Source organism: Buceros rhinoceros, unplaced genomic scaffold (genome assembly GCF_000710305.1).
Source record: "Buceros rhinoceros silvestris isolate BGI_N320 unplaced genomic scaffold, ASM71030v1 scaffold9311, whole genome shotgun sequence".
Lineage (NCBI taxonomy): Eukaryota > Metazoa > Chordata > Aves > Bucerotiformes > Bucerotidae > Buceros > Buceros rhinoceros.
The window spans coordinates 18,790-35,496 of record NW_010395945.1 but is presented as its reverse complement, the minus strand read 5'-3'; the positions used below and the strand labels follow the sequence as shown (position 1 = coordinate 35,496).

The window sequence follows — 16,707 nt, the reverse complement described above, 5'->3', positions numbered from 1 at the left end:
TTCAACAGTAAGAACAAGTGTGTGTTTGAACTCTCTCACGTAAACGCTACAGCTGGAGTTCCTGTATGTGTCTTAGAGGATTTAACTAGCACGAGCCTGGCTGAACAGCGTTCTGCTAAGGGGAAAAGGGAATGCAGTGGTGCTATGAGAATTTCTCTAAAAAGTTCCCAGCAATATCTTGAATCAGAAAATCTGCTGGGTGCCTTACACTTAAATTAAAAATTGTTGGTTTCCATAAAGTCACAGAACAGATCTTCTGCTACTGTAAATCATGACAGATCATGAGGAGTTAGGGGGAGCAATGTAGCTTATTCTTATTACTTGCAGGAATTGTCTGTCTTTATTGTGGCCCTAAGAATATGTGATCTGTTGAACTTTAGATTACCTTGCAGCTGGAGAAAAAGAAGTTACCATTTCTGAGCTGAGTATATTTGATGGTTTATTTTAATGGCAATTGTGTAATGGGTGTTTCCTGTCCTGAATGGCAGCATGATTGTTATGAGATACATCTGGTGAAAGATGAGGTAGTGAAGGCTGACATTAACATGTTTTATTATGTATCTAGCATCAATTCACAGGTGTATGTGTTCAGGATTCTGTGCTCTGACATCAGGAGATGCTCTGCCCCTGTTGTCAGGTTTGATGAATATACCCTATGACATCTGCATATGGTGTTTTTATTTCTCATGGAGAATTGGTTTTAGTTCCTGCTTTCTAACTCCTGCACCAATTCTGGCCATGTTTTTCAAATACATTGAATTAAAATGGGTCTCAGGGACGATTTCTATGTCTGGCTTAGCCATTTCTTCTGGCTGACTGAATTCCACAGTCCTGGCTCCTGCTGTGAAAGTCCTCCTCTATGGTGAACTGGGAGTGAAATGAGTTCTGATCATGCTCCAGTGTCTTTGTGCTGTGAGGTCTGCCAGGAAGCTTAGGTGGGATCATCTGTTCAGCAATTTGCATCATCATTAGTGTCCACCTTTTCACTGGAGTTGCTTATACAGATATATCTAGAGGGCTTGCTACTGCACTGTCTCTCTCTGCAGCTCATATCTGTGTCTGTCCTTACAAAACCTCCTTTAAATAATGAAGCTCTTCTACCTGTATAGAAACCAGTGCTTCTGATTTTTACATGTGATTGAATGGGACAGAATCTCTCTCTAAGACTCACAGAAGTATTTAGTAATTTTGTTTGATCTCAAACCATCACATCAATTTTTTTAAGAACCCTGAGAATCTCAAACCTTATGAAATTAGTTTAAAAAACTGTAAGACAAACACAAAAATTTGTGTTTGAGGGAAGTGGCAGAATGTCTTTATTTATGTTTCTTATGTTGTGGTTTTGGGCATTTCTTTGTAGCCACAACCTGTCAAGCTGATATCGGTATTAGGACAGTTTATGATGGTTTGGTATGCAAGCTTGACTTGTAGGAGTGCTTAGAAACAGAGACAAACTTCACTGATGCGTTTACACCAGGTATTTTAAATGCATTGGATGGTATTGGATAGCTGTTTCCTCTAGAACTCTGTCCGAATACTTTTGTACATAATGAGATACATATGTGATGTTAAAAGGATGTTATTTAGGTTGAAAAGTTAAGCCACTCGCTGTTAAGGAATTGACAGATTTACAGTTGCTCGTGCCATCTCGATTTTACCCACACACGTGTTCCTCTCATGCAGTGAATGAGACAGATGTCCCATGGAAAAAATCATATGTGACCATGTAATAGCATTACAGTTCAGTTGTTCAGCAGTCTCCTAGTGTGACTCTTTGGTATGTAGTAACTCTAGGTCTGGTTTTGAAAAGAAAAAGACAAGAGCAAATAATGTGCTTGTTGCTGTGTCAGATTCCCCGTGTCCATATATTATCAGTGGCAGAGCTTGAAATTTGACTCGTCAGCATTTGCAACCAAAATTCCTACCATCGGAATTTCAGGGCTGTTGCTGCTAGCTGGCAGCTGGAGATGGGTTTTCTTTCAGGGTGGAGGCTGGGCAGCTGGATCCAGGTACTGGTAGCCGTGGTAGAGGATTCAGCCCAGCTTTTCTTTCTCTCGCTTGAGTGGACAGTTTCAGAGCATGCTAAAGGAAAGGTGTGTTGTTTTCAGAGCCAATGGTCTTGTTCTGATGCCAATGGTCACATAGTCTGGATTGGGTGACAAAGGGCTTCTGGATAGCAGGAAGCAGAAGGCCCCTCTCAAGAGAAGCACTATCAAAATCACAACAGAAGAGATCCACTGTAAAAAACCTGGGAGAGAGGGAAGATCGGTACACAAATCTGTACTAGAATTAAACAATATTTGTTGTTCTTTCTGATTTCTTGTTTTTTAAACAACACCTGTAACTTGTAGGTGATTTGAGCTGTGATCATCCCACAAGTCTTAGGAAGTGTATTTTAAAGTGACACAGAGCATGGCTTGCCACTGAAATCACCAGCTTCAGGCTTCAGAAGATAGCTGGGCTTCAGAAAATGTTTGGGCTTGGCGAGCAAACTGAGATGTTTCTGAACTGACTTCAGCAATCTTTCTGTAAGTCAACAGTTGGCTTGCAACAGATGAAGCTGAGTAATCAGAAGTTTGTGGCTGAAACTGGAGCCCAGCACCTGAAGCATGTCACGGACAGGAGTTTCTGTTAGACAGGGAGTTGTTAGGAAGGATTGTAGACTTTAATAATTTTGTGTCTTCTGTTCAGAACCTGGTCAATGCTCGGTGTTGTGAAACAGCCCATCAGATGACCTTTAAAGGTTGCTCCATGGATCTGTATTTATTGACCTTTCCTGGGAACATTTTTTTTTTTTTTTCCCCTGTGGCAGCCCAAGCATTCCAGCTTGAAACTTTTCTGGTGATTTGTTCCAAGGACAAATCATAGTCTTTTATACCTATGAGTAAAGTACCTCAACTGTCAGTTTCATTAGGGACTGATTTCTTTTTGCTGAAATAATCTGAGTTTTGCAGAACTTTGGATATGTTCAAGACTTTTTCTTTTCTGTTTTCAAAAAGCAATCGACACTTTTCTGTTTTTTGTGATCCTGATTTCGAAACCTTCATTCAGGATTTCTCACTGAGTTCTTCACTCCTTTGTGAAGCTGCTGAACAGGTCAAGGTACTATTGTCATAAATTATATAAGGTAACTGTAATCTGCTGTTTCCCTCTGCATACAGGCTGTGTGAAGTAGTCAGAGGGATTGTGATGAAGGGCCACCAGCTGTATACAGCAAGCATAAGAGTGTTTATTCATTGTTAGGGAAGTCTGCTTCACACTTTCCACTCTTCTGGGATATTGAGTCACGATTTTGATGGTTTTCTCTTGAGAAACTGGGTGTTTTACATGGCCTTGATACAGCATGGTAGCTCTAAAATAATAGGAGGAAGAGGAGAACATTATCTAGGTCATATTCTCCGTGAAATTAAGCAGCTGACCAATGTTGCAATCCATCCTCTCTGTTTCTGAGTGCATTTTTGGTATGTCCTGAATAAAAATCTTACAGTGTAAATAGTTGCTTCTATTACTATTGAGTATGAAATCCTCTTTCATAACAAGAGGAATCTGGGAGCCTCTCATTTATGCTGAGCCTTTCTTCTTTCAGTCTCAGGATCCAGATTGGGGCAAAAATTCATACATGTCTAAGCATGTGCTTAGACTAAAGCAAAGAAAATGTAAAAGTCATAGAATCTAAAAATTACAGAATACTTTGAGTTGGAAGGGACCTTCAAGTTCATCTAGTCCAAACCTGCAGTGAGCAGTGCCCAGAGCCCTGTCCAACCTGACCTTGTTTCCAACGATGGGGCATCTGGGCAACCTGTTCCAGTGTTTCGCCACACTCACAGTAAAGAACTTCTTCCTTATATCTAGTCTAAATCGTCCTGTCCTTGTCCTGTTGTAATAGGCCTTGCTGGAAAGACTGTCCCCATCTTTCTTATAAGCCCCCTTTAAGAACTGCAAGTTCGCAATAAGGTCTTCCTGGAGCTTTCCATTCTCCAGACTGAATAAACCAACACTTTATCCTTTCTCCGTAGCAGAGATGTTCTATCCCTCTGATGATTTTTGTGGCCTCCTCTGGACCCGCTACAATAGGTTCATGTCTTTCCTGTACTGAGAACTCTTACTAGGTTCAGAATAATGGAGCTATAAAAAGCTGCCAAGCTTATATGAGCTGCGAGAAAAGCTTTATTTCTAAAGATACACAAAGGGAATTACATAAGCTGTGACTGATGAGGTGTGTCTCAAATGTTGACAGTTATCAGGCAAATGGCATTTCATTCCTCTCGCCAGAGATGGTAGAGCCCAGCTCAGCATTACAATCTACAGAAGCTGATCTACTTTTTCTTGGAAGTGTGTTTTCCTCCTTTTTAGGAGGAAAAATATGAAACAAAAATGTTTTGATTCTTTGAAAATACGTGCATTATATAGAGCAGCTATCTGTCAGGTCCTACACTTAGAGCCAGTAATGGGAGAGATTAGTCTTAAGACAATATTTTCGTTCTTTCTTTTCTGTCCATCTCACTCACTCAGGAGCTCCTGGCTCCTTTTTACACTGTGGAGATGAGCTTGGAAAGCAGTTGTGATGCCTTTTGTCACCATGAATCTGGCAAAACTTCTTAAAAATAGGAAATTGTGCGGTACAGTATCTTTGCTCCTTGTTGTGAAGCTTATACTGGAAGATCTAGACTTTGGGATTGATCTTGTGCCTAAAGACTAAAACTCCTGTTAGCAGAAGCGGAGCAGGATTGAGCATGAAGTCTATGGAAAGTGATTTGAATAGATAAAGAAAGGTAGACAAACTACTCTATATATCGGACTGTAAGTGTTTTTTTTTTTTTTAATGAGAACTGATCTGGTAAAAAAAATATTTCATGAAACGAAGTGAATGAAACTTTGAATTTAATAAAATGAAACTTAAAGAAAGAAAAGGAGAGAACAAAGATATACCATATATAAACAGAAGGAAAAAAAGAAATCTCATTTTGATTGTAAAAAGGATTATGTACTGTGATGGTGACTTGCACACGCAGAAATAACCTCCAAAGCTTATGTTTTGTTTAGCTGTTTAGGGCAGCAGAGCTGTCTGTGAATAATGACCCAGCATGTCAAACTAGTGCTTTCTCCTACCATCTATCATTGAACCCTACCCAAGGTATTTGGAAGCAGAACATCAAAAATGAATGTCATCTGACAGCAGCCAGATCACTACCAGAGTTAAAATAGCCCTGGACATGTAGTTCATGATGTGTGAGATACAAGTGGTGCATATCCGTTTACTGTGGGTGTTGCACAGGGAGGTGGCTTGAACTAACCGCCATGCATCACATACTTCAGCTTGCAGAGTCACTCCTGAGTCACAGATAAAAGAATCTGCATTAAAAAGATATTTAACTAATCTTTCTAAGTAGTATTATGAGATATGGAGGATTTAGATACTCACTGTGTAACACTTACATTTGTACATTACTCCACAGTAATTTAAATGTTTATCCTATAGATGAAAGCATATTTTGTCTGAGTTTTTAGAATTAAAAAAAAGCTTTTAAGTCTCCGAAACTGTTCTTTCTACTGAGGTGCCTTAGTAGTAGGCACTGGAAGTTAGCGAGGTCTCTGCCTTACACAGAATTGCAGCAGGAGGCCTCAGAGTTGTTGAAATAATAGAATGTGATATATTGAAATGGAAATGAAGACAGCAATCTTATAGACTGAAAAAATCACTTGATAGCAAAGTGCTGTTTTTATTTTTGTTATTGTCTCATTCATTTCTTTATCTGATTATTTTAGTTATTTGTTGTCTTTCATCTGTTCCCTATAATTTCAATAATATTTTATCAATGTCGCACATCTGATGTGATTTCACAATCTAACTTCTGTTTGCCTTTTTGCATCTTTCTTTGTCAAGTACAATCTAATCTTCTAATAATGATATTATATTATCTGTCTAGCCTTTATAAACTTTCTTGTTTTACCTAATTTGTACATTTTTATGAAGAAATTTTTAGCATTTATTTTATAAGAATCACTGGGAGTTCTAGGCATGAAACAAGACTCCGTTGCTGAACAAACATTACCTATGTTAACATAATGATTTCTCTTTAATTTTCGGTTATTTCCATGTCATATATGATGTGCAGAATAAAAAGCAAATGATGTTTTGAATGCTCACTCACATTTAGAGGTCAGAAAGCCCCACTCATTGATTTTAACTTGCATTAAGCAATACATCTCAAAAAGTTTCTGCAACTGAAGTGTTTTTAACAGTTTGGCATTGCTGACTTTTTAATCCCTGTTCTTGCCGAAGTGCAGTACTTGTGCAATGCTGAAAGGAGGGAAAAGCAGCAAATTCAATTTGCAAGTAAATCAAGTAGTTATAACCTGAATTTACAGGAGGAACAGAGCTGTATACCAAGTAGGAGCATATGCTGGTTTGCAAATAACAACTTTTCTATAAGGTGAGAAGAAAACTAATAATTATAAAAATATTCAGTTTGTTTCTTTGCATTTCTGTTGCTCGTAATATCTGTAATGATGAAAGAGGACTCCGCAATGGGAGGTTATGCATAAAGAACAAAAATGCTGTTCATTCTTCAGAGAGCTTTATTTCTATCCATGTTTTTGCTGTAATTTAGGATATTCTGATGTTTAATGCATTTATGGAAAGAGAGATAAAAATATTTTTCTTACTTGTTTTCTAATTTCTGTCATCAAGCCTTTGCCCTGAATGACAGCAAGGCTGTGCAGATTATCTTCCTCAGCTTTGATCCTAGATTCATTAAAGACAATTGTTTTCCCCTCCCAAAACAATTTTTTATTTTCTTTGTGAACTAGGTAACATACAGTTCCCACCCCATACCCCCACCCCATATCCCAAATGCTAAAAAAAAAAAAAAAAAAGCAAACTTTTTCAGTTTTTATGCAAACTGGAAAAAACTAGACCTTTCAATGCAGATTATATCCCAAATGCTAAAAAAAAAAAAAAAAAGCAAGCTTTCTTTTTAAAAGCAAAAAAGTTGCCAGAGAGTTGTGAAATCCTTTCTTATTAGCAAGATTTGATTTTTCTGCATTTCAACACTGCAGTCTGCCACTTTCTATTCCATTAAGCAGGCTAGCAGATGCTGCCTTCGGAGACAGCATAATCTGCTTTACCACCACAGACATAACCAATGTCAGGGAAATTATTTTTTGCTATTCTGTTTTAGTAACCCCCTAATAAGTTACTGGGGCAGGAAAAAAACATTTTCCAAATCTGCTATAAATAATAGTGACAAAATATTCGTAGAAATTCAACTGTAATGGAAAAACGTTGTTACCTAAATATACAGAATTCTGTGTATTTACTCCAGAGTCCTCTGTGCTTTATCTGTGCAGATACTTCTGCATATTCCCCAAATGAAAGTGGCAATATCTGTGGTGCCACACAGTAACTATAGAAACAAATAACATCCACTATGGTTAAATTAATAAAATGTTCTTTTTCTGAAATTATGTGGGATGTTTTTTCTCTTTCAGAAATGAAATCTTGGCCATGTTTCTGATTTCTTCCTCCTCCCTTCTATTTCTGCTCTGAATGGTTGCTCAAATTCAGTGTCTCATATATTGAAATACACAGCTAGCATCAAAGCTCAAGTGAACACTGGAGCTGTAGATTCCACGTTTGCAATAGGATCAAACAGAAATGTATGTTGTGTGTTATTCCACTGTGAACACTTGTTCTGTGCTGCAGATTTCAAAACTGTATTAAAAAAACCCCCAACAAAACAGTCCAGAAGACATATTTATTTATCAAAAGGAATGGATCATGATGATGAATTCTTCTCACCGAGATCAGAGAAAAAACCAAGGTCTCTTGGGCAGAGTGCTGGTCAGTAGCACAGACCAGACTGACTTCACAGCCAACCTTGATGTTGCCGTGCTGGAGCAACCTTAATACCATCTGGAGATGGAAGTGCCAGTGTCCTCCAGATCAGCTTTGAATGACAGAGGGAGTATAGCTGGGGAGAAACCTGGCCTGCAAGCACATTTTGGAACACTCCTAAGTGTGACTGGTCACTGGTGCCATTGTACCACCGTGGTAGGAACAATGTGAAACATCTGAGATGGCAAAAAGCTCTTCTAGAAAGGCCCTGGTGTCATAGGTAAGGTTTGTAGGCAGTCTGAAGGCAGTTTAAGCTCTACATTGATTTTATGGGGCTGAGTCAGAAGCACACTAGGCTTAGGTCTGCTTACAAATATAGGCATGGCCTTAATTTACATCTGTTAATCCTGCTACTCCAACTCGATATCATCTTCGTCTGAATATCAAAATTTCTTGCTTTTTGCTGTTTAATTCAGGACTGATTCAATAGCGCTAAGCCTCCCCATGCCTGCTACAGCTGTTGCAAAGCATCCAAAGCCCAGTCAGACTTTACCAAGGGTCACACAGGTTTTGCAACGTACACTTGTTTTGATTGTCTTCAGCTCTTAGCACCCTTGTATCTGTTCTGGATTTTAAAACCACTCGTTCAGCTTTGTGATGGTGAAGTGATTTCTCTGCCATTCTTCCTATATTTCGTGAAGATTCTGTATCTTGTAAAGATGTTTCATTTTAAAATTTTCTGTTTTCTTTAGGGAACAGCAATATTACAGTCTGGAGTCTTACCAGCTATACCAGGTAGGAGCCATTTAGTTATTTGCTTTGTTAAAAAGTAACGTTTAAGTCTCAAATTGTGATGAGAGAAACAGAAGATACATGGAAGCAGAACTAAAGAGAGAGGTATCCTGTTTGTGGTTGGTTTTGCTGCTGCAATTCTTGACTGAGTTATGAAATACATCGTAATTCGTAGTATCTTCAGCTGCAAAGATTAATATATTTGGTTTTTTTCCTTCCTTCTGACATCTAAAGAGGTTCAAAGTTGTCAGTATCTGTATGACAATTCCTCAGTGCTTTTTCTACTTACACAGTTGAAGAACACAAAGAAAGTGTTCTTAGGCTTGGTATTAAGACCAAGGGGAAATGTGAGTTGTATTTTCAGTGTTATACCCAGTTTGCTAAATAACACAAACCTCCAGGAATGGATCCTTACCAGAGGCAGCATGGAGATGCTTCTCTCATGTCAGTGGAACCATCGATTAACCAACAAAATCAGTAAAGGGAGGAAGCAGAGTATCTGACCTGGGAAGACTGTGTAGGCTAAGGTAACAGGCTGACTATCTTTGCATTGTGCATCTGCCTGTCAGTAGAATGTGTTGGTCACCTGGAGTTCTCTGTCTAATGTAGTCAAGCTGGTCTGGCACCTTTTGTGTCATCACTTTACTTCAAAGATAAAATGTCGTATGCATTTGCGTTTGTGTACTGTCTCCATCTTGGACCTTGGGGAGATCTGTGCAAAGAAGTTGGTTAGTGTCCTAAACATCTTTATATTCCTTAAATTGTTCACCTCCTAATTCAGCAGATCCATTAAATTCTGCAGGTTGCCTGCTTGCAGGAAACTGAGAACAGCTCTTTGTGCTTGGGTTTCTTTCTTACTTTTAAAAACCTTGGCAAATATGCCAAGAAGTATAGCTGATTGATACTCGTGTGAACAAATCCAGTAGGATACTTCAGGTCAGGAGATGTCTCTGGAGAGGGTTGTAAGTAATTCTGCTCCTTTATCTGTTTAGCAGGAGAAAATCCAGCAGCATTTAGCAGATCTTATTCCTGGTTATTCTGATCGAGTCAGTGGAATTACTTTTGATTTATAGAGGTGTAAGTAGAAGCACAAACCGTATCATTAATTTTATCTTTCTTGCCGTTACTAAGTTTTCTAGTCCTCTAATCAATCCGAGGAAAACAGAGCACTTATGATTAAAATGTGTGTAAACACAGGGGAACTTGGCTCTATAGCTGCGTGTGGTGGATGCAATGTTATTCCTGCATTAATTTCAATGACAAATTAATTGTGGCTCCAAAAGATATCCGACAAACACTTAGACTCAGTGTATTGATGCAACTGTTTTGATAAAACCTATCATCGAGCAAATTGGAAATACAGAAATACAGGACAGATTTTTAGATCAACAGAAAGAGAAGATACAAAACTGAAGAAATCTGCATGGGTGGGTTTTCCTCTCTGGTACACAGGGAAAATATTGTTTAAGAAAAGAACTTAAGGCTTGTTGGAATACGTATAAATGCTTTAGGCAAATGCAGCACCTAAAGCTGAAGCTTTTAGCTATCTTTGTTTCATCTCTCAAATGCTCTCATTATGTGCCTGTAGAACTTTACACTTCAATTCAATTCTACACTATTTTTCAGAATACAAAAATACCCATGTTTTCTCTGTCTCATTGCATTTTAATTATCCCAAGGTATTTCATTTTAAAACATTGTCTTTCAATATTCATTCAATATATGAATATTTCAAGTGTAACTGAACTTGGTATTGCACAGCTTTCAAAATAATACTTTGAATATTGAATATTTGGCTTCCACCATCTTTAATCCAAGCCATTATCTGAGGGTCCCTGGGTGCTGAGCAGTCATTCAAACAGTTCTGTTGCACTAAAGGAACAGCATTACAACTTTTCTATATTTCTCTCTTATGGTCTTTTAATCCATTGTTGAGGGTAACATAAGGGCACACTAATTTGATGTAACTGCTTTCAAAACCTGTCTTGTGCATGTACATGGCAAGGTGCCCCTGCTGGCACGAGTGACTGCACAATGACACCATACACAGTTACAATGTTTGCTAGCGTAGCGGTCCTCCATCTAGTGGCCAGCCCAGCCCTAACCCTTGACATCCTCTTGGTCATAAACACATTTCTTTCTTATCACAGAAAGGACTACATTGTATTTTCATTCAAATACACCGTACAAAGGCAAACCGACTTCTTCCAGTGCTAAAGGTGCCCCTGTGTTCTGTACAATACTTTTGCTCTTGAATGCCTCAGTTCTGTAGCTAGAAATGCAGTTAGAGTCAGGATCAATTGTTTAAATGTTTATTGGTAGTGAATGTGGTGATGATATTCTACTTCTGCAATGGACTCGGCAACATCACAGAAATGTATCTGCTTCTAATGGCAAGCTGAAAAGTGTTCATAAATGCGGCAACAATTCTGAATTCTATAACTGGGTGGAAAAAAACCCAAGCTGGTGTGAACCATTTAATTCTGATTTAAATAATTCGGTTGCCTTTGTTATAAGTAACTTTGTAAAGATTGCTTAGAAAGAGAGACTGAATTAGATGACTTGCATTTGTGGGAGGAAAGTGTTCCTACTGTTATCATAGCTTTGTAGTACAGATAAAGATAAGAGACTATTTGGAGGTGCTTGATGTGGGAATGCCAGCTCTTAAGTATAATAGATTGTGGGTTTGGTTATTATGGACTCTAAAATACCGTAACAGGATAGAGGTTCAAAACTGTAATTCAGATTTTCTGATTTCTGAGACTGCTGGACTCTGGAGGCACCTATGTTTAGTACATTTGGTTTAAGGAGTTGTCATGGGACCTACACTGATTTTCTCATGAGTGCATAAGAAATTCTATAGCATCATCTAGTGGATGCAATTTCAGAGATAGGTATGAAGGTCCTTTTTTCCAGAGCTGCTTATGTGTTTAGATTTTATGTGTTTAGATTTAATTCATGCATCATGAATTAGATGCATGTTGTGTTGAGAGGTGGAACCAAAAGACAGCACGTTCCTTTGCAGAATGGTGACCTGAAAAGCTCATCATGATCTTGATTATTTTTAAGATACTATAAATCAAAGTACTGTAGGAAAAATAGGGCTGCAGGGGTGGTCTAGCTCAAAACTCTACCCTGAGGTTAGGATGTTCCTCTGTATGCCTGACAGCTGTTTGTTTAGCATGTTCTGCCATGAGAATCCTTAATCCACCGTAAGTCATCTGAAGTCCTTTGCTATTTTGACATTTAGAATGTATGTCCTAAGAGTTGCAATGTTTCTTCTTGTGATTTAGGCCTGTTTCTTAAAACTTGTTATCTTTAGTTCATTGCAGCAGCTTAGATAGGATCCTCCAGCCCTTACTTACAATGTCTCCATGGTCTCCTCCAAAATGTTCAGATTTTCTCTGTTGAGCAGAACTGAAGTCACAGCTCTCCCATTTTATCAATGTTGTTCAAAAAATGAAGTTGTTTTGTGGGGAGGGAAAAAATGCCATTATTTTTGTTGCCAACTTGGTTGCCAACCCTTCCAAGTGAACTAAGTGGTCTGAATCCCAAGATTGCTATTTAGAGAAGCTAAATTGATAGCTGGAAAAAGTTTGCAGAAGTGGTTATGGTCCCTCTGTAATCCCTGGAGAAGACCTTTCATGCAGGCTTTAAGCACCATACTTCAGAAAATGTCTTCCTTTCCCATTAGCTTCAGGCAAGCTGATTGCTGACCCAGCCTCGGGCATTTCAACACTCAAACATGTGTAGTGGGAGGTCTAGTCTTCCTATTCTTCTGTGCTGCAGGCTTTGGGATTACAAAAATCAATGGCTGAATGGGAAAAAAGATTGACAAATATCCTCCTGTGGAAACAGCATACTTCAATATTGTCAAGTTTTGTGACTTTTATATTATCTTTTTATTTCTTCTGTGCATTCCATTTTTTTGATATTCCACAGGAGCAAATTCATCAGCATTGCAACAGACCCTCTTGCTATCTGACAGACTCTTTGCTTGTAATACCAAAGCTACACAACGCTTGACGGGGAATGTTCTGAGAGGATGAATTAAGGAATAAATATAAAACAATGCTGTGGATTGGAATTCAGCTGAAATGTCATCTGAATGCTGATTACGAACATTGTATTCTATTAAATTGTTCTTAGGTAAACAGAGAGTCAAGGCAGGGAGATAAAAAGAAAGAATAAAATTAAGTATATAACAGGTGATGGGTGCTGAAAGTGAACTCAGCTGTCAGACAGGTTAGCTTTTATGGTGCAAAAATTGGCTTTCATGCTTTTTGAAAATTTTTATTGCAAACCTATGCAGCCTGATACTTCTGTTTCAAGCTTAGGAGTAAGCTTTCAAGGAACTGACTGAGAGCAGTGAGAAAGAAGAAGCTGAGCCTTACTGTGGTGGTTGTTGTTGCATAGGCTGAAAATGTGTTGTCAGCTCTTCATATGTAGGAAGACAAAGCACACTTTGATACTTTTATTGAGCTACTAAAGGTCTGTGTGCTGATGGTGTCCACCATAAATATGTCACACCTCATAGGGCTGAACACTGTAATAGAAGAGCATATTAACGTGAAACTGATTAATAAAGCCCTGCCATAATACAGCATGCTCTTTCTTGATTGTGCATTATTTTATAAGTACATTCAAAATAATTCTGTAGCGGAAGAAAAACAGAAGCTCGGAAAAAGCAAGCTGATTAAAATACGTATGGCATTTACAAGCTAAGCCTTGGTCTTAGTGACTATCTGAATTACTGGTGGCCTGACAGTAGGGGGAAAAGAAGGCACTGTGGTGTAACCCTATGCTAGTGAATGACACAAAGGCTGCTGCTTCTTCCTCTGCGCTGAGCAGATCCAGCAGGTTCCTGTTCCCTGTTTTGGGGGTGACAGGAGGTGGAAAGTCCATGCCATGGTGACCTTCTAGTTCTGCCTCTTCTATATTCCTGGTTTGCTTCTCTGACACTGAAATCTAGGGAAACACATATTCTAGAACACAAAGGTGAGGAACATTATTTGCAAATATAGTGATTATTTCAGCTTTTTTTTTTTTTTTTTATTAAGGAAACACATTATTCACTCACTTCATTCTAGGCCAGTGGAGATCCTGAGCTTCAGATGCAACAAGACTTGGAGTAAATTATGTAAAGCATCTTTGAAAATATATTTTTTGAAGAACAAACACCGAGTTTCCTGGAACAGGAAGATGATAATGATTCTGGCTTAACACTTCTACATTTTAAGGATGGAATGGCCTTACAGCATGGGAAGATGAGTAATAGCCAGAGGTAGTTAGATACTCTGTGATTCTTTTGGACACACTAAACAGGCTGTTGCTCCACTGAACTTTGTAGAGCAATATTTGAACAATCAGTGTGCTTGAATGTGTATCTAATTTTGAGTGATTCTTCTACTTCTGAAGATGCCTGTTAGAGAGACAGGAGACATTTCTCCGTGTGGGAGAGCAAGTAAACATTTTTAAGCATCCCCTTCAGCTTTTATATGTTGCAGATAATGTCATTTGTATAGCAGAAAATATATTAAATCACTTCGAAAATTGGAGAGTAACAGTCTAAGGAAGGTTTTATAGGACAATTATACAGCACCAGGAAGTCTTTTATTACATTTACAAGACAAAAACCTCCTGGTGTACTTGCAGTATTTCTCCTGTCAGTCAGTAGCTCTAGCCTTTGGATGCTCTTCTAAGGAAAGTAACTTATAAGGAGGGAAACATATAAGGATGGAAATGTTTGGCTGGGTGGATCAAAGTACTTCATAATACAGGTAGTTTTAATTCAACAAGAAGCAAGAATTTGTCAGAGCACAGTGTTTTCTTCTGTCCTGAGTCCTTGTTAGCAGATTTAAGAGTCCAGACCTGCAGGGTTTGTGACCCACTCTATGAAGGCAAAGTAGAGGCTGGGCGGTAAGAAGTGGTCACTCACTAAATGTAGCGTAGTGTTGCGTGTGTCTGCTCACTGGCCATGTAATGATAGGCGACAGGATTTGAAAATGTAATCTATCCGGCCTCAGTTTATAGCATGTATTCCAGCTTTCCTCTCGTTTGTTATTTCTTTTTTCGGGGCTCTTTCTTGTAGCACATGTGCTGTAAACCGTGCTTATTTTTGAAGAGTGGGCATAAAGAAATGTCTATGAAGTTAGATATTTCAAATAGTGGTTGTCTTCACTGAGCTACATCTGATGTTTGAGTCTAATTATATGTAGGAATGCAAAATATTCTGCAGCTTGTTTTCATTTTGTCACATTTTGAATAGCTTTTTCCTATTACACATTGAGGAAAGTAGAACAGAAATAACTCTTGATGAGCTACTCAGTTCTAGCAAAGACTTAAGCGAGTCAGCCACACAACTGGATGGCAGGGGAAACGGAAAGAATTATTCATAATAGCCCTTTTAAGATGAAAAGAACGATGGAAGGGAGTGTCTGCCTCCTGCTGGGTGCTTTATATGTTCAGAAATTAATTTTGCTAACTTGCTTTTTCCATTCCTGCAAGTATTATCTTAGGATTCATAAATAAGAAACAAGCAAATTTATATGGTAGCTGTAAAGAAGGAAGAAAATATCTAGGTCAATCTCCGTCGATGTGTTTAAAAGATGCAGTTCAAAGCTTCAAAAAAATTCCATGAGAGATTTGACTTGTAAATGTTTGTTAGTTTCCAGATTTGAAAGTGGGGGAAATGCAACAGGTCAAAACCTGAAGCATTAACATAGTTCTTTTAAACAAGCTCCAGATGGGAAAACTTCAAATTGTCCCGGAATGGATTGGAATAACTTATTGTTTTGAATCTCCTTTCCTGTCCTGTGTGCTTTTCACAAATCCTAAGAACATTGCTTAAAAATCCACATTTCCTCTGGAATGATTTCTGCTGAGTTACATTAAGTTTTAGAGAGGACAATAACCAAAAACACCTCACAGGAGTTTTCTGATAAAGCTGCAATTAGCATAAAGTTATAGTCTTCAAAGTAAGGGAAGTCTTTCAGCTGCATAACACCTATTCTGGTATTCTTAATAACGCAGAGACAGGATCCTCTGAGGTGAGAAAAAGGAAAATCAGCTACGGTGAAAATATAAGTAAATCAGCTACTCCAGGGCTGTCCTGTTTTTGATTTATTTTTATCAGCAGTCTTGTTGAAAACAAAATTTCAAGTAATTAGTGGGTTTTAGTGGTTAAATATTCACCAGAGGATGTAAAGGCTCTGCAATCTGATCTCATTTGTTAAAATACAAAATGAACTTCTCAGTATGGTATGCTTGAAAATTGCTTTTGTAGCCTTGGATTACCCTATATATGCCTTTGTGTACACAAAGACTACAAAACTAAAGTCTGAATTCTGAAACAGGTGTTCATTATTTTTTAATCCATTCTTCTCATTAAGCGAAGTAATCTGTGGCTTTTATTTAGATATGTTTTATAAAACTGTAGGAATAATTTTATAAGCTTGGAAATTATGAGATTTAGAAAAAATGTTTAAATGTATACTTTATGCAGGGGAAAAATAAGAAATTGCCATTTTCTTTATGTTCCTAGGTCATGCATTTTTTTAATAAAATGCTTTCTTTTCTGCTATTTATCTTATAGAATTTCTTCATGTTGCACAAGAGTTACAGTAATTTTTGGACACTATTTTAAAAAACAATTTGCAGAGAAGTGTCTCACCTGCTCGGAGACTATTAATCAGTTTAGAAGAGAGCGTTAATTTTATACCTGATCCCCTACACCCAGCAGCACATGGCACAGCTGTCAGCAGCGGCAGGGTGACTCATAAGTACAGCCTCCTGCCTCAGCTCTGAAAAGTACCATTTACTTGCCCAGGAAGTTCCTTCAAAATTATTCATGTAAGGAAGTAAACGCTGCTCATCTCGATTAAAGTGCCCACAGTGACAGCAGTAGAGACAAGACAGCTAACCAAACAAGTAGGTGTAATGCTGGTTAGTTTGCTGGTTAAATAAAGAAGGGATGTGTGGATGCAGCTGAACCACACTACGCGTGCACCACTCTGTGGGTGTCCAAGCTGCTGGCTCTTGTTTCCTCAAACTCCTGTATCTAATACCATACCTGGGAC

At 38.3% G+C, this 16,707-nt stretch overlaps 1 protein-coding gene across 1 annotated transcript in view; it reads left to right on the top strand.

The window, feature by feature from the left end:
• DOK7 (docking protein 7) overlaps positions 1 to 16,707 on the top strand; it is a gene marked incomplete at both ends in the record, with an annotated part of 63,021 nt that overhangs the window by 39,596 nt on the left and 6,718 nt on the right. Inside the window, one exon of the mRNA XM_010145717.1 lies at positions 8,590 to 8,632. Coding sequence (XP_010144019.1) covers positions 8,590 to 8,632 — 43 coding nt within the window. The remainder of the gene's footprint in view (positions 1 to 8,589; positions 8,633 to 16,707) is intronic.